The 18267-nt window shown below is 47.0% G+C and overlaps 1 protein-coding gene across 4 annotated transcripts in view; it reads right to left on the bottom strand.

The window, feature by feature from the left end:
• Positions 1 to 5621: 5621 nt before the first annotated feature.
• The window catches only part of DPH1 (diphthamide biosynthesis 1), a 1923189-nt gene continuing 1910543 nt past the window's right edge, over positions 5622 to 18267 (bottom strand). For all 4 annotated transcript variants that reach the window (XM_078680142.1, XM_078680145.1, XM_078680143.1 and 1 more), the window contains one exon: positions 5622 to 6333. In XM_078680142.1, coding sequence (XP_078536268.1) covers positions 6040 to 6333 — 294 coding nt within the window. In that variant the 3' untranslated portion in view covers positions 5622 to 6039. The remainder of the gene's footprint in view (positions 6334 to 18267) is intronic.

Below are 18267 nucleotides of genomic sequence, written 5' to 3' on the forward strand. Positions count from 1 at the left end.
TCATCAACAGCTCTCTACAGCAAGGGTGCATCCCTGACGTCCTCAAAATAGCGCAAGTCACACCCATCCTAAAAAAAACCACAGCTGACCCGATGGATCTTAACAACTATCGACCTATTTCGAACAGCCCTACCCTAGCCAAACTCTTGGAAAAATGCATCCTCCAACAATTGACAAAACATATTGACCTCTTCAACCTCCTTGACAATCACCAATCTAGCTTTAGAGCAGGGCATAGCACCGAAACAGCCATGACTCACATTATCGATGATGCGCTACAAATACTCGACCAGAATGGTTCATGCCTACTCATCCTGCTAGATCTCTCCTCTGCCTTTGATACGGTCAAACATGAGAACCTGACCGATCTACTGAACCTCAGAATGGGTCTATCAGGGTCAGTGCTCAATTGGTTTACCTCCTTTCTTCAAAACCGGACCCAAAAATTCAAGGTCAATAACTCCTTCTCCAAACCAGTTCCAGTAACTCTTGGAGTCCCACAAGGGTCCGCTCTATCTCCCACACTGTTCAATCTATTCATGGAACCTCTTACTGTCTTGTTGCAAGCATCCAACGTCCAATTTCACATGTATGCAGACGATACACAACTCTATCTGAAGATTCATACTCCTGAAGATGTCATACTACTCAACCAAACACTGTTGAGCACCCAAACATGGCTAACTGAGAACCACCTCAAACTTAACGCACTCAAAACTGAATTCCTACTCATAGCTCCACCCTCCAAAATCCCCCTCCTCCAGGACTGGTTCAAACACCTCACGGCATTCAATGTGCAACCGACAATCATTGACTCAGCTAAATCTCTGGGTATAACCCTTGATGGCAACCTCAAAATGCATCAACACATTGCCAATGCAACAAAAGGTGCAAATTTCCAGATTAATATTCTAAGGAAACTTAAACCCTTCCCACCAAAAAACGACCTCAAAACGGCAGTTCAAGCTCTAGTCATTCCCAGGATCGAATACGGAAGTGTGTCTCTTTGCGGTCCCCCCAAAGCTACAACAGCACCTCTAAGAGCCACCATCAACGCTGCAGCCAGGCTCATCACGGGCTCAAAAAAAAGGTCTCACATCTCCCCCGACCTGAAAGCATTAAACTGGCTACCATGGGAAGCCAGAATTCACCTAAAAATAGCATGCTTAACCCACAAAGCCATTCACCATAAAGCACCCAGCTATCTCTCTCGGAAACTGTCTATCTCGGGAGGCAAGAGATCCACAAGAAGTGCAGAAAGCCTATTACTGAAGCCACACAGATTTATTAAGGCGAAAACTTACAAACGCTCCTTCTCAGGGATGGCTCCTAGGATTTGGAACGCACTACCCCCAGAAACCAGACTTACCACATCTACTACACTGTTAAAAAAGGAAGTAAAGGCGGTCCTCATGGAAAAATTCACATGAGCCTCTCTGACATTCACGACCTATATAGATGCAAACAGACAATCTACATTGCACGTTGGCTCTCTCGGCCCGCACCTTTCTCTATATCAAAGACAAGATTTAGCGCATCCTAGGATTCAGCTTGCGATCTACCTCTCTTGGCTGTTTTATTTATGCACACTTTATCCACACATATCTGTATTTCTGTACTGTGTACTGCTGTACTATGTTTTTATATCTCATACTACGTGATATATACTGCTATTGTATACTGTTTTTGTATAAATTTTCACTGCTTGTAAAGCGCTCTGATATCCGCAAGGATCTGGTTCGCGCTCTATAAAACTTTCAAAATAAATAAATAAATGGCTGCCACCCACGTGGGCACTTGTGCCTCCCTCTGCTGCCCTGACCCCCATCCCACAGCCCTATCCAGCCCCTTCCTTCCTGACCCGGAATCAGTCACCCACAGCCGGTGCCAGCCTCAGAAAGTTCAGTTGAGGGGCACAGGCGAGTCTGGAGCCAGGCACCTCACGCGAGGCATGCTGCTTACTTCTGTTGTGATGAAAGGCAGGCACTTTCACCTAAAAAGGGGTATTTTGGTTGAACATACTTTAGCTGTTATAAAACAAGGAATACTGAAAAGTGCTTTTTAGGTCGAGCTTAGAGTCAGCGTGCATGCGCTGCTCTGCGAGACTTGTAGTAGTGTAGTATGGAATAGAAGCTTATTCTCCATCAATATTTGTCATTGGCTTTTGTCATTGTCCTTCGTAAATGCTGGCTTCTTATGTCTTAATGGGCTAGTTAGTCCCTCCTTAGTACCGCCTTGTCTTCATTTGTAACTCTGAAGGCGACTGGTCCCTTTACTTCAGTTGTTACACGGTATGTATTATTTAGTATTGTAAGCACTATTTTATTTATTGAGTTTCTCCTACTTCAGGCACGACAACGTGCTTTGCTTACATTCAGCGCAGGACAATGGCGGCCACCTGTTTGCAACTCCATAGGTCTTGCATTTAAATGCGAGACGTAATGCATTGCAAATATTATTTGTTTGTAGGCGCGCGAACAGGAGCGAGCGAACCCTAGGCACGTAGGTAACGCTTCTCCGAATGTTTACGTTTCACATGCGAATGGCGTCATGGAGCCTGCTCAACTGCTTGTTTCACCATGCCACAAATGCTACTAATACAGTGACACTTAGCTGGAATATTCCTGACTATGCCGCTAACGTTTTATAGTCCTTTTTGGTACCAACTACCTTAGTCTGTTGAAAGTTGCATCAAGGTGGTAAGATGTCAACGAGTTAAACACTGGTTTCAAATATCTGCCTGATGAAAGTTGTTTGAATTCTGTCAGGTTAACTCGTCATTTCATTCGATGATAAAAATGAGTGCTACATACACTAGGCAATAGTAGTGCTGGTGTTCAAACACTTGCTTTTTTTTATCGTAACTGCCTTCATATTGGATTTATGAGCAAAACTTGAGGTATGCGCTTTACAAAAACTTGATGTTGTTCTCACTCTCACCGCATTCTACTTTGAAGCAAACACCGTACATGGCGGTCTCATTTCTTGTTACATGCTGGGCAAGCGTGGGCGTGGCCACACTTGTGGCCACACTTACGAGCAGGCACACAACGCAGCAACAGTCAGATCAACACAGTCCACTGAGGGGTCTCTGCTCCTGGCCTGGATGCTCGCCCTGCTTCTGGTCACCGTACTCTTCTCCTGGAAGAAGAAGAAGCACCTGCCCGCCTATCCCACGCCATGGCTCCTGCTGGGCAACATGTACCAAATCAACACGTCGGCATCCTACAAGACGCTCATGGAGGTGAGATCCAGGAGTTTTAGGCAGCCTCACTGAGGGTGTGGTTCAGTCTGTTTCCAGACTTTCTCACGTTTGACAGGTTAGGGAACTTGGACGTAGAGAGCGAGGGAAAGAGGCCTGCCTGGTCAGGGTCAATGAGTATGGCTAAAATGCTAGTGAACAACTTAAGATACACATTAAGAAGGGAGATGGGTGCGTGGGATCTTTGCCAGCTTTGGGATTGACTACAATAGAAGCAGCAAACATGGATGCCAGAACCGTATCTGGGCCAGTTACCGCATTGAAGAGCTGGGTTAGGCCCACAGCCAAAGTCGTGCAGAAGGTTTTATAGAACAGAGTAGGGAAGCTCTCCGGTCCTGGCAATTTAAGAAGTTTCTCTCGGGCTATGGCAGATATTACCTCCACTATCCGTATCGGCTTGTCTAGCGAGTCTGCCTGGTCTGCATCCAGTTGGGCCCATCCCAGGACCTCAGCCCAGTGTTGGTAGGGGTGGGAGCCCCTGCCTCTCAGAAGAGTAGAATCCACAGTCTTTGTGGGCCCCGTTCGTCATGCAAAGTAAACTGACTCAGGAGGGCCCCACAGACAGGTTGAGGTCGGTGGCATACCCACAGGGCCCAGGTCTTGTGGCTCTGATGCTACCCTTCAGAGGGGCAAATCACTGCCTTCAAATCATAAGGTCAATCTGGGGCAGGTGTTGCTGGCCAGTGGTGAGCAGCGTGGCCCAGACAACTATCGCCCTCCAGCGGACTCTCGGCAAACTGCAGCAGGAATGTCACTCAGCCATAGGGTCACGCCCCCCTGGGGGACAGTGCGTAGCAGGACCCTTTGCTGATGAAGGTCTTGGGGAACTCGGGGTTAAGACATTTAAGCGGCTCAGCCTCCAGCACCAGAGACACCCAGGTGAGTGAGAGACCCTAAGCCTGTCAACGCCTCACACCAGCACCTTTGGTGTCTCTGTAGCCGCAACATGGGCTCAGATGTCGGGGTCCCCCCTCAAGGCCCCACGCTCCTGGGCTGCACTTGCAGGTGGCCATCAACCAGAGGGGGGCTAGCTCCTGCAGGAAGGCTCACTTAGGGCCAGGGGTACCCCCCCCGTGAGCAACCCCAATCTCTCTGCAGCGGACGCTGTCCTCTGTTGGCGGGGCCAGTGGTGCCTCCCAGTAAGGCTCGTAATCTGTGGCCCGGGCTTCACAGCCAACCAAAGTCGATTTCAGATGCAGTGGGTCCTGGTCTCCACACCGTGGTCTAGCCTCTCTGAAGCATGGCTGCCGCCATCCTAAGTAGCATGGGGGAAGGCACGACACAGGCCGAGCTCTCAGTCGCCAAACAAAGGGGACACACCTCGTGGCCAGAAGTCCCCACTGGGTATCGAGGAAGTACCTTGAGTGAGGAAGGCTGTATGGCAGCGGTCAGAGGCTGTTGTGTGGCATATTATTCCCAGTGCCCCACAGCCGCCGCCTTCGTCAGTGCTGGGCACTGGCCGCGGGTCAGGCAGGTCTTGTGTGCACCAGCCCCGGCGGTCACCGTACCAGGAGGCTCAGGAGGTTCCGCAGCTGGATGAGGCGCAATGCAGTCAGTAAATGAGGGCTGATGGACAGGCCCTCTTGGTGGCAGGCACGGGGGATGAGAAAGCGCATCCTATTTGTCTGCCATCTTAGCCATGCCTCCTGCTTTCAAGATTTTAGGCTGAAAATGCTCACAAGTGTCATATGGCGTCTTTATGCTCTCTTGAGAGACAAAAAGCTCCAGAAAACGCATTAAAATCAGTAGCGGCTCCCTTTCTTAAGTAGTGGGGCGGGGGAAGGTGTAGGAGTTGGGGAGGATATAATAATTTTTTCAAAAACACTTACCTGCCCCTGCACTGCCGGCCACCATCTCTGGATTCTTCTGCTCTGGGGTCCCTGCACGCTGTGCAGGCTCCTAGATGCCAATTTGGACGGCCTTAGACAGCCGGCCAAACCGTCATGTGAACTTTACAGTGTCCACTCCTCCTCCCCCTGCACTCCTCATAGCCCCGCCCACACTTGGCTGCCTGCAGCAGAAAGAAAGATAATAAAATGTTTTTATTATGATTCTGCCCCCCCACTCACCCCTCCCCCCGTTTCTGTCTGCTGCCTGGCACTCAGCAGGGGGGGCGACGCTTCTCCGCCATAGCGGAGGAGCTGCCACCGCACCAGAGGCATGCCTATGGTCTACGACCCCAGTTTAACGGTGAGAGTAAACAAAAAGTCCTTCCAAGCACAGTCACTTGATGGCAGACTGTCACCCGTTAAGCATACCTATGAGATTCACTCTGTCAAAACATGGCTTTTTGCATCAGTTTGAAGGAATAAGATTGTGAGAACAGATACCATATTAAACAAGTGGTACTATAGGTATAGACTGTTACGTTAGTATTTTATTTTTAATGTCAACAGTAATAAATCCACAGTACCCTTGTGCCACCCTCTGTTCCTTCTCATGACCCCGCACACCTTCTATCTCTTATTTTGGGCTAATCTTACACCCACTACCCAAACCTCCAAGCACCCTTCATCCTGTGTACCAACATTGCTACAGAAAAATAACAGAAGGGGCTTCTAGCTGTTCTGATCACATTTTGATGCATTGCGGTGGCAGATAGCGGTGCTTGTTCTGTTTTGCTCCTGGTAAAAAAAAGCTGTGAATTTTGCAAGTATGTGAATACCTTTCAGGCACAATTCATACTCTTCTGGGGACGGGGTGACTAGAAGAGTCAGAGGTGGAGATGCGCATACTGGCTTTAAGAAGGGGCAACTACTCCCTCCAGGAATCCTTGATTATTGATTGGAGGTGTCTGTGAGCTGGCAGTGACAGTCAGTGCACTGCTGTTCATCTGGAGCAGGTCCTGATGGTCCTGCACCATCTCCATGAAGGGCTGTGGTCAGGTGTTTCTCCAGATTTGTGGCTGTGGCCTGGGTCTTCTCCACAGCAGGATCTGCTGGCTGGGACCCCTCCGCAGGCGGGGGCTTCTCCACAGCAGGATCTGCAGGTTGGAGCCCCACCACAGCCTGAGGATGCCCCGCAGCAGAGTCTTTGGTCACCGGCTGTCCAGATACGTTAGTCACTTTATTCTGCAAGAAAAAAAGAAATGAACGAGTTTTCCTTTTGTCTCCAACATTCAGTTCCACTTTTGTGCTCAATGCTCATTTTGAAACTTTGCTGTCATTGACACTCCTCGTCCTCTTCACCCCCCACCCAGACCCCTGTGCTCGTCTTTCTTCTTAGGGCTCCATATATGCTTCTCTACCTTTTGCTTTCCACTTCTCAGAACCATATATCCTCACGCGTAGGACTCTGATGCTCTATTGTTCCCACTCTGAGGAACCCTACACCACCCTCTCTACCCTCTCTGAATCATTCCATGAGCACCCACCGCCTCTCACCCTCTCTGGGGCTCTAGGTTCGTCGCCCTCTCTGGGGCTCTAGATTCCCCACTCAGGATCTACTGGAGTCCTCTCTCTTTCCTTCTCAGGACCCTTACTCTCCAGTCCGTCTTTCCATCTCCAGACCTGCAGTGACTGCCACTCGAGGGCAGGATTGACTTCACAATAGCCTGCCTCACTCCCAAGGCAATCCCTCCAGGGCTGCCCTTCTACCCAAAAAACACGCTGAATCCTGCAGGAGGTCAGAGGAATACCAGAGGCAAAGCATCACTACTTCCGTAAATCCAGACATCCCCAGACATCCCCAGGACACCACCCCCCCCCCACCCCACCCCCAAAAGAAACAAGACTCTCAAGCAGGTCTTCTTCTGCCAAGCTCCCAGAAGTTGGAAAAGCCTCTTGGAATAACTCGGATGCATTTCAAACTGCCTAACTTTTTATCAAATCTCTAAACACACACCTTTCAGACTCCACCCGAGCTCGGCTAATTAACGGACCCATATGCTGCTACCGTGACAGCTATTATTTTTCTCTCTCCGTAGCCTTACATCTGTAGATTGAATCTCTCTGTAATATCTTTCATTCTAACTACCCTGATATTGTTTAAGACTTCTTCACTGGGGTCAATATTTATAATTACAACTCAGAAACCTGCCTAGTACTGTACCCTTTTTTTTACTTTAGCTCAAGGTGTCAGCCTAGTTGACCTCCTAAAGATTTAGGGCCAGATGTAGGTAGCCCAATACCGGACGGTAACGGACGAAATTACCGAATTTCGGCCGTTACCGACCGGTATTGGGCATTTGAGATGTAGGGGCCAAATTTAAGGATTCGGTAATTTACTGAATCTGTAATTTAAGGAATCGGTAAATTACAGATTCCTTAAAATACCGATTCGGTAAATTACCGAAGCTTTAATGTAGGGAGCACTCAAGTGAGTGCATTTCTGAGTTAAGGATTCGGTATTTACCACCAACTAAAAGTTGGTGGTGAATATCGAAAACCTTTGAAAAGGCAAATTTGTGCTTTTCCAAAAGTGCCATGTGGCAGTATGTGTGCCACATGTGCACCCATGCACGAATCGGTATTTACCAAATTTTACAGATTTTGTAAAATTTACCGAATCAATACCTACATACCATTTACCGATTCTGAAATACCGAATCAGTAAAATTCGGTATTTTAGAATCGGTAAATTTGGATTACCTACATATGGCCCCTAATGTCATCACCAAAAAGAATAATTGCAATTGTATTTATATAGTGCTTACAACCCCTTTTGAGGCATTGAAGTACTTTTCGGCAAGTAGTACGCAACTCCGGAACCCAAAGGAGGATTAGTAGAGGGAAACATAAATTGTTATTGGGAGTGGTAGACATGTAAGTCTGTTAGCTGGGTGAAAAGGATAAAGGATGAATAGAGGAGGGAAGAGTTTGGAAAGGTTTATTTAAGAGTAAAAACTGCAGTAACTGTAATCACTGTTAACTACAACTTCCCTTGGTCATTACTGGCCTAAAAGCGATAGGGCAACTGATTAATTTTTTTACTAGACGATGATCCTAGGAAAGGAAGGTAAACCAAAAAGTGGGAGCAGGGGTGCAGCTTCAGGGGGTGTGTTTGGGTGTTAAATACCCCCATATAAATGTATTTTGTGATAGCTATTTGGGTACAGGTGCTTTCAGTCAGGTACGGTGCAGAGTTTGTCGCATTTCATCAGGAATGTTTATACACACAGACAAAAACGTACACCCACTCTCTCCTTCTCTCCGTTTGGAAAAACTTCAAAACTGTTGGTTATTTCACAAAATAATGTGCTTTCTCTCACTTAGTACACCCTGCCAATCCGCATTTCTCTCCCTTTTTACTGACCTGTAAGCCACATCTGTACCCCCTGCTTCTCGTATAATGTATTTCAACATGATCACCACAGCACCATGTGACTCTGGGCAATAGCTCACTTAATTTCCACGATGGCCCCCATCGCCTTGAGACCCGTAAGGGTGAGTTGGTCACGCTTTACAAATACCGGATTTACGGTTTTTGTGACGGTTTGGCCGGCCTACGATGGCCGTCCAAACTGTCATGCACACTTAGCAGGGTGCACTACTCATCCCGTGCTGGCTGTGACGTCAGCCAAGCTCCACCCTGCCCAGACTAGGCTGGTTCTAGAGGGAAACGGGAAAAATAAAATGTGAATAAATCCAATTAATTATCATTTTATTTTCCCCATTTCCCTCAGCTGGCTTTCAGGAGTGGGGGAGACGCTCCTTCGCCATAATGGAGGAGACGCCGCTATCATCAGCTGAAGTAAGTAAATTCAACTATCCAATACCCTCCTGTCAGTGAATTTTATGAAAATACAGTAGAATTTTCCTCTGAATATGACAAACTCTTCCACTTTCAAACAGCACTTTCTTGAAAGGCGGCTACCAGGAGCTGACCCGTCTGTTGACAAAGAAGACTGGTCCCAGGTCTGACAATCAGACTTAACCTGTCCTATGATGGAGTGGGATATTTCTACTTCCTTCAAGAAACCTGCATCCTATGGTTCTATTCTGATAAGTGTCTGAAGCTATTTTGCTGGCGATTACATTTGCACATTTGAATACATTGCTACTAACAGCAACACTTCTAAATTGACATTTATAAAATAAAAATAAAAATGAATTGATAAACCTTATGTATAAAAATATTCTCACAAATAGGGAAGGGAGAATCAGAAAACAAAAAACAACTGGGGAAAAAGAAGAGAGGAGGTAACAGGTAAAATGGCGTGTTCTCCAGGTAAAAAAGGAATATAGAAGTAACCAAATTAAAACAATCTGAAGGAGATGGGGAACCAGAACAAAAAGACAGACATAAGAGAAGGGACGAGACAAGGTTGCAAGTAAGTCAGGACCAACATTTTTTAGGTTTCTTTTCCAAATTTTCGTTCTCATAGGTTGGACAGAGAGTAGTTTAACTGATTTGTTGATATGGAATGTAATAATGTGGTAATCGGACCAGTCATGGGGAGGATCGATTCGAGCTGAGTGGAGCCAGCTTTTGAAATTGCTAGATCGAGGGTTGAGCCTTTAACATGTGTGGGGCTGTCACAGATTTGGGAAAGGTTGAGGTTTGAGAGGAAAGTTTTGAGACTATTGACCCCTGGGTCATCAAGGTCATACCAGTGGAGATTGAAGTCCCCAAGGAATATTTGTAAATGTTGTTGTCCAGTGTTTGTAGTTAGGATATCCGTGAGATGTTCGATGAAGGTGAGGTTATCCCCTGGCGGATGGTAGAATCCATGTAGTACGCATATTGTTTGTTGTTATTAGTGATGTCCAAACACAGGTATTCGCAAGAGGATGATACCGGGGAGTGGGAGCAGTTCACTGTGTGGTTGCTTCGATGTATGCAAGCGATACCACCACCTGTCCTATTAGTTCTAGTCTTGTGATGTGATAGTTTGGGGGTACTAGTATGTCTAGGATGAGCTTAGATGATTCATTTAGCCAAGTTTCGGTCAAAATTAGAAGGTCAGGTTCATTAGTGAGTATGAGGTCCGCTATTTCTGCTGCATGTCTTGAGGCCGAACTACTGTTTAGAAGTATACATTTTAGCCAAGCCATGGTGGGAGTTGCGTTGGGTTCGTGTAAGATGGGTCTTCCATGAGGTTATTTTCGACTATACCTCTAGAGAAGTGTCTTGTAATTCTAAGGGTATTGGAGGGAATGGATTGGATTATGGAAACTTTATGTAAGTTATCTGAGTGCGCGTTATTAGGGGGAGGAGACTGAAGTTCATATGAATGGAGTAGTGAGGGTACTTCATTGGTTAATAGAGGGTTTATCCTCCGGACCAGACGGGATGAGGCTGACGCGGGATTTCACAACGCTCCACAACCAGGATTATAGGCACTTTGTCCAGCGGGTCTAACTTGGCCCCTGTATCCGGCCTTCGCTCCATCGCAGTCAGCATGAAATAGTGACTTTATACCGATTAGGCGCGATCAGATAACTGCAATTGGCGCTTTATGCTTTTAGACACTATGTTCACTTAAATCTTTACATTTGCGTATCTCCAATTCTGCTGATTGGAGTTTTGTTGTTTTACTCTGAAATAACTTATTGAATTTTACTCTATTTTTCTAAATTGGTGTGGGATTTTACTTGTGTTGTGTTTTCACTTTATTACTATTTGAAGTGCTGCATAAATAATTTACACATTGCATCCAAGTTAAGCCTTACTGACTTGTGTCAAGCTACCAGCGGTTTAAGCACAGGTTTGATTTTTGCATGTTATAAATGTAGGAAGATGGGCATCTGTTGCAGTAACCCCCACACACTTTTTGCAAGATTTCTGATGAACTTTGACTTGATGTGCCCTGGGTCCCTGCCAATCAGGTTCCTAGGGCCAGTGTTCGTTCCCAAAACTGTACCTTTGTACCCCCAATTGGCACCTTTCTGTCCACATGTAAGTCCCTTGTAAAAGCTACCATGGGCACCAAAGGCACTGTGACCAGGGACGGCCTCTAAGTGCTGCAGCACATATTGTGCTACCCTAAGAGGCCCTGTACCTTAACACACACACACACAGACACACACACTGCCATTGCAGGCTGCGTGTTTTGGTGCAGAGAAAAGTGAAGAGTTGACATGGCACACATCCCTTTGTACCATGCCTACAACCCTCTGCCTATGGCATAGGTCAGCCACCTCTCTAGCTGGGTGCACTATGCCACTGGTGAGGGTACAGGTGTATGAGCCCTGTACCCCTACAGTGTCTAAGTCCATTCTTAGGCATCGTAAGTGCAGTAAAGCCATAAAGAGTATATGGTCTGGGAGTTTGTCATTACGAACTCCACAGCACCATAATGGCTTTACTGAATTCTGGAAAGTTTTGTAGCAAACTTCTCAGTATAATAAACCCACACTGATACCAGTGTGGGATTTATTATACCATGCACTGTGGGATCCCAGACTGGTAAATACTATCCTGGCACCAGGAGACATGTTTCCGGGCCCCTGAGGGGGGGAGCCTGCACTTCCTGGACCCAGAAACAAAGCCTTTCCTGGGCGGAGGTGTTCACACCTCCCCCAGATCAGGAAGAGCCCTCTGTGGAAGGGAAGCTACAAAGGACTTGTCGCCTTTGTAACACGATCCCCAGCCTCTCCAGCTATCAGGAGCAGGCCCGCTTCCTGTCTTCCCTCCTTTTACATGGGAAGACAGGTAGGAAAAATTAGTGCAGCTCAGAAGGTGTGCCCACCTCTGCCAACCCCACCCCTCAGGTGAGGGAGGCGAGGTGAAGCCCACTCTTCACTGCCCGCCATCTTGCAGATGGCAGACACTCTCCACTCAGGATTAGGGATTGTGTCCTCTTCCCCACTTGGGGTGAGCACACTAGCGGTGTAGTCACCCTAGGGTCAGTAGCCAATTGGCTACTGACCTCGAGACCCCTAAACTCCCCCCTTAAGTTCAGTACTTAGGGGCGGCCCTGAACCAAGAAGACAGATTCCCGCAACCTACGAAGAAGGACGAAAGAAGACGCCCAGAAGAGGAGACTGCAGAGAAGAACTAACTTGGTCCCCGCCCTAACGGCCTGTCTGCAGTGTCCAGAGATCCTGTGCCAAAAGTCGCCTTGTCCTGCAGCCGGCGACCTGCAGAACCCCTAGGAGGACTGACTGCCTGGGGGGAGCATGGTTAACCTCCAGGCATGGCGGAAGTGAGTTAGAGGAGCTCAGTGCTGGGCCCTGACACCGAGCCACATACCCTTTTAACAGGGGACATACGTGAGCTGCAAAACATGAATTGAGCTGCGGAAGCAGAACGGCATACATCGACATTAAAAAGGAGAGGCTTCGTGTAGAGTAAAGACAGAAACGCAACATCAGTTTCTGCTGCGAAGACGTGTGTGGCTTCAGCGCCGGCATTCGCTGTGGCGGAGACCTAAGACAGTCTGTGCAATCAAGTTGGAGGCAGCGGAGACAAACGGTGAGACCTCCCTCTGCCCGTTCGGCTGATCTCCGGACAGGCTGGGGACGCCGCGCAACTTAGGAATGAAGCGGGCGGCTGATACGCAGCAACAGTAGTGCGAGAAACAAAATAGCAGGCGGATTTACATAGAAACCCTGCATCGCTCGCGAGACTACGAAAATCAACGGGGCAGAAACACACTATCAATGCCTGACGGGCGCTCAGTGGCAGCAGTGGCTCCGGGGGTCTGTGACATTTGAGGGCTAATAAAGACGTGTTGTGAAGAAGGAAGCAGATAAATGGTGAAAACAGTGCATTGTACCAATGAACCGGGCAAATGATCATACTGCATAAAGTTGATAACCGGGGGTGATGCATTACAGCTCGTAAGTGGGGTTTGTGCATGCTGCGAGGCAGAGGATTACAGCAGTCTCAGCTTAAGGAGGGATAGTGGCCACCAACAAGACTTGTTGTCCAGGACTATATATGTACAGCTTCACACGCCGATTTGGTAGTGTTTCAGTACAAGAATGGGGTGGTAGACGAACCGTGAGCAGTGCGTACTGAGTGACACGTGTACTACTACTGTACTTGGAAGTGAGGAGATTACAGCGTTGACTCTCAAAGACTAAGACGTGAGACTGCAACTAGTGTAATGCCGTCCCATGGTAGAGGGAGACCTGGAAGTAAAGGACAGTGAACCTTAAGGAAAAATAACAGCAACTCCGCTACACAATACCTTTGGGCGGGGGTGTGGTGGGGACCTGTGCTGATAACGAAGGAGTACGCTTTACCTGCAAACGGCGGACAGAGCTGTGTGGGAAGTAGAAGACGCATCTGGAGTGGTGGTGGCTGCTGGCCGCAGAGGTCACACACATACATCTGAAACTGGGACGCACTAAGGCTAAACAACCGGACCCACCCATCACGGAGATGTCGTACTCCGCACTGCAAGGCAACTCATCCCAAGGGTCTGATCCAGAAGTGATACCACCTACGGGCACAGATGAGCAACATGCTAAACTGGACTTGATACTAAAAGAAATTTGTGACTTGCGTAAAGTCATCGAAGCTCAAGTGGGCAAGCTGACCAGTAGCTTCACCCTCCTAAAAGCAGACCAGGCAAAACTGGCAGATAAAGGGAAGTCAAACAAAATACTGCTTGATGACCTAGTGCTGCAACAAACTGCTACCACCTCTCAACTGGAACAATTACAACAACTGAAAGGGTTACAAGACAGGGTGGACGATGTGGAGGGAAGATCCCGCCACAATAATGTACGTATTCTGGGACTTCCAGAAAGAAGCGAAGGATCTAACCCCACTCAATTCTTAGAAAAATGGCTCCGGGATCATGTTGCAATAACGGGCCTCACTGAACTTTATAGTGTGGAGAGAGCATATAGGTCCCCGTCCAGACCTCCACTCACTGGTGTGCCCCCAGACCGATTATAGCGCGTATATTAAGCAATAAAGACTGTGATACGATAAAGCGCGCGGCACAAGAGAATGCTCCACTACAATTTGAGAATAAACAAATATCTATATACCCAGACTTTACACTGGCAGTCCAGAGAGCAAGGGATACTTTTCGAGGTGCAAAAAAGATGCTGCAGGCCCACAAAGTGAAATATGCAATGCTACTTCCTGCCCAGGTGAAAGTTATCCACGAACAGAAGACTCTGTTCTTTGATGACCCAGAGGAGGTAGCGGAATGGGCGTAAGTCCCTTTGACGCTGAACACGTCGCGGGCCTAGTCACAATAGGGCTAGGATCGGCAGCCTCGACCATGCAGAGTCAACACTACTAAACAGAATCATGGCCGACAAAATGTAACTGGTTCAGGGACCAACCCCTTAGTGGAACAGATTGCAGCAAATCAAAGAGACGCATTGCTTACAGAGGCTGCCCTGAACGACTTGTGATGTAGAGACTGTAGATTCCTCTGTGGAGGATGGTGATCACTCGGACTCTGAGACTAGCTTGGCGCTGTTCCCGCAGGTAACCCTGCAGACTGCGAATGACTTTATAGGCTAATTCATATGCTGAATATGCAAAAATATATGCTGTAACAGATAACTATGATTTATATGATATTTTTGATATAAGATAATGCTGATGTCCCCTGTAGCTATAGCAAAGCTGTGACAAAATAGGGCCGAACAGTACATACAGTGTGCAGCACATTGCGTCACAAGCACGTGGCGGGTGCTATCCCCCCAATGGCGACTGCTTTGAGTTGTAGAATTTGCAGAGGTCCTGTTGAGCTTTTTTAATTGTTTGGTCCTCTAGTGTTGTATGGGGGAACCTAATATTGGGAATTTTAGTAGGTCGTATTATTACAGACGGCTGCAGGATATTGTTTATTAAGTCAGCAAATGAGAATGTCGGCGCATATCCCACTCCAGCATGAACGAATGAATGGCACAACCTAGTAAATATGTATATGCGACCTGGAATGTGAGGGGACTGGGCTCAATATACAAAATACATAGGGTTCTAGCACAGCTTATCCGCAGAAAGGTACTTATAGTGTTTCTGCAAGAATCCCACCTCATGCATGCAGAAGCCAGTAAATTACAAAAGAAATGGAGGGGACAATTATTTCACACATCCTACTCTGCATTTTCTAGGGGAGCGGCAATACGGATAAGAAATGGTACCCCTTTTGCTTAATTGGAACAGAGAAAAGGCTCCAACAGAAGATATGTGATGATACATGGAACACTATATGAGAAACACATAGTGCTGGGGAGTATTTACGCTCCGAATTCAGACCAGGACGAATTCCTAGACATACTCTCTAGCACTGACGGGGTGGGATGCCTATCCCTGGGTTCTAGGAGGGGATTTTAATGCAGTACTAGACATACGGCTGGATTCAGCCCCCCCACCGCAAGGCATAGGTTGTAGAAAGCAAGCAGATGCTTTTTGGGGGTGGGCAGAGGGCTGGAACATAGGGGATGCATGGCGCATTAAACACTCCGCAAGCAAGGAATACTCCTTCTATTCGCCACCACACCGGTTACATACCCATATAGACAGAATCTCCTGCTCTTTACCTCTCTTTGCACAGGTAACAGACACCACATATTTGGGCAAAACCCTATTGGGCCATAATTCGCTTGAAGTTGTGTTAATGTGGGGGAGGATCCCAATGCCGGTACCATCCTGGAAGCTGCAACCTTCGCTGTTGGAGGACTCAGTCTTTCGCAGTTCCCTATCCACAGCAACGGTTAATTATTTCACAGAAAATGGGGGCACGGCTAGCACGCGTCAAGTGGAATGGGACGCTTTTAAAACTGTAATACGAGGAGTGGTAATTAGCATGCAAGTGGGGGCTCGCTCTTCCATAATTGCCAAGATAGCGGAAGTTGAGAACAAATTGGGTAAATCAGAGCAGAAAGTAGCAATGCATAACACACATAAGGACGAGTTACAAAAAGCACGAATAGTACATGCGGAACTCATGGAAGAACCCTGTGTGTTAGATTACCGTTTATATACACAAAAACAACATGCAGAAGCAGATAGGGCGGGCCCAATCCTTGCTAGGATTCTCAAAGATACACCGACACAGAACCCTATTTTAGAGATTATTACTCCAGAGAACACTGCGATTCACACTCAAATAGAGATAAATACAGCCTTTAAAAACTACTATGAAATGCTATATGCGGCACCAGTAGAACCTAGTGTGGCAGACTATGAAGCTTTCTTTGAGGAACTTTGACTCCCACAGCTGTCGGTGGACAACCAAAAAGACTTGAAGAGACCAATTACAAAAGGGGAGATCAGAGCAGCAATTAAGGCCATGCCCCGCAATAACACCCCAGGTCATGATGGGTTGTCAATAGAATTTTATGCTACATACTCAACATTATTGGTCCCACACCTGCGGGAGCTATATTATGCTTCCTTAGAGGATGGCTCCCTTCCTCTAACTACCTACAGGTGAAAGTGGTGTCACTGCCCAAACCAGGTAGGGACAAGAAAGACATAGGTGGATATCGACCCCTTTCATTGCTAAACACAGATTATAAAATATTGAGTAAACTATTAGCAAATAGACTCCAACAGTTCATACCGCAACTAATACACATAGACCAGTGCGGGTTTGTGCCAGGCAGATGCATTGCACTTAAATATAAGGAGATTGCATCAGATTATGACAAGGTCGTCTGCGGAGGATGGTACACAGGGATGTGTATCCCTGGACCTGTGCCAAGCTTTCAAATCCATACATTGGAGCTATATGCTCTGTACTCTCCTGCGGTTTGGAATCCCGGAAGAGTTCATGAAATAGGTAGCCCCGTAGTATACAAATCCCACAACACATGCGCGGACAGGGGCTCATATATCCCAACAGTACGCAGTAGCACGGGGGACTAGGCAGCAGTGCCCGCTCTCGCCATTGATATTCATAATGGCCCTCGAACCGCTGATTATTAAAATGTGAAATTTGGCAGACCAACAAGGTATACCGCTGGGAACTGACAAACACATTATATCAGCATACGCAGACGATTTAATTCTATACTTTAAACATCTCCGAAGCGTTCATGAACCAATACCCGCAATATTTCACACCTTTCAAATACAGTCAGGGCTCTCTATAAATGAAACTAAGTCTTATGCGTTCTTTTTTACCGATACTGGGCAGTCCGAATCACTACAATTTGGTGGTTGGAAGTTTCGAACAGCGGAATCTACTTTTAGATATCTCGGTATTCAGGTATACAGAGAGGAGGTAGACCTGTCAGACGGTAATCTGACCCAGGCGATCACAACGCTAAAGGCACAAATAAAATTCTGGATGTCGCTGCCATTGTCAGTGGCAGGCAGAGTAGCTATTGCCAAAATGGTAATGATTGTTAGTTAATACACATGCAATTCCTAATGGGTGATGGCAGCCACCTAACTCGATGGTTATACCGCGGGGTTCGAACATGTGCTGCAGTATCACTAAAGGTACTCCGGGATAAATGGAACACGGACATAGGCCGTGATTAAGGGATAAAGAATGGAAAATATTACTGGAATACCCGCGAAAGGTATTGAGAAACCCGAAGTTTAAGTTTATTCAACTCATGATAGCACACCGCGCTTACCTGACCCCCCACAGATTAAGCATGATGTTTCCAGATGTAGCAGACGAATGCCCCAGATGTCAACACGCCAATGCAAATTTAGTACATATGCTTTGGGACTGTCCATGATTGTTACACTTCTGGAGAACAATGCACACAATATTGAATGAGGTGGTCCCAGGGAGGGGTGGGCAGTCGTTTGAGTATTACATACTAAGAATAACAAATAGAGCCAAGCAGTGGAGCCCTGTACATAGATTTACTAATTTGGCATTGCTTCTTGCCAAATGCACAACTACTACACGGTGGAAAGCGGCAAAAGCACCATCGGTACTAGACTGGTACAACGAAGTGAGCAAATGGGGCAAAGCTGAAAGTGCAGAGATACAGAGGAAAGAATGTTCTTGGGCTGCGAAAGAAACCTATTTCCCTAGAATGGAATGTGATGTTGGAGCAATTTATAGTAACAGAGATACAATCACAATGGCCGGGATCATGTTGAAATGTAAACAAAGCTGATAGGAATTCAGAACTGCAGGAATATTGACCTTGCAATGATATATTGGATGTTAGGAG

Source organism: Lissotriton helveticus, chromosome 3_1, assembly GCF_964261635.1.
Source record: "Lissotriton helveticus chromosome 3_1, aLisHel1.1, whole genome shotgun sequence".
NCBI lineage: Eukaryota > Metazoa > Chordata > Amphibia > Caudata > Salamandridae > Lissotriton > Lissotriton helveticus.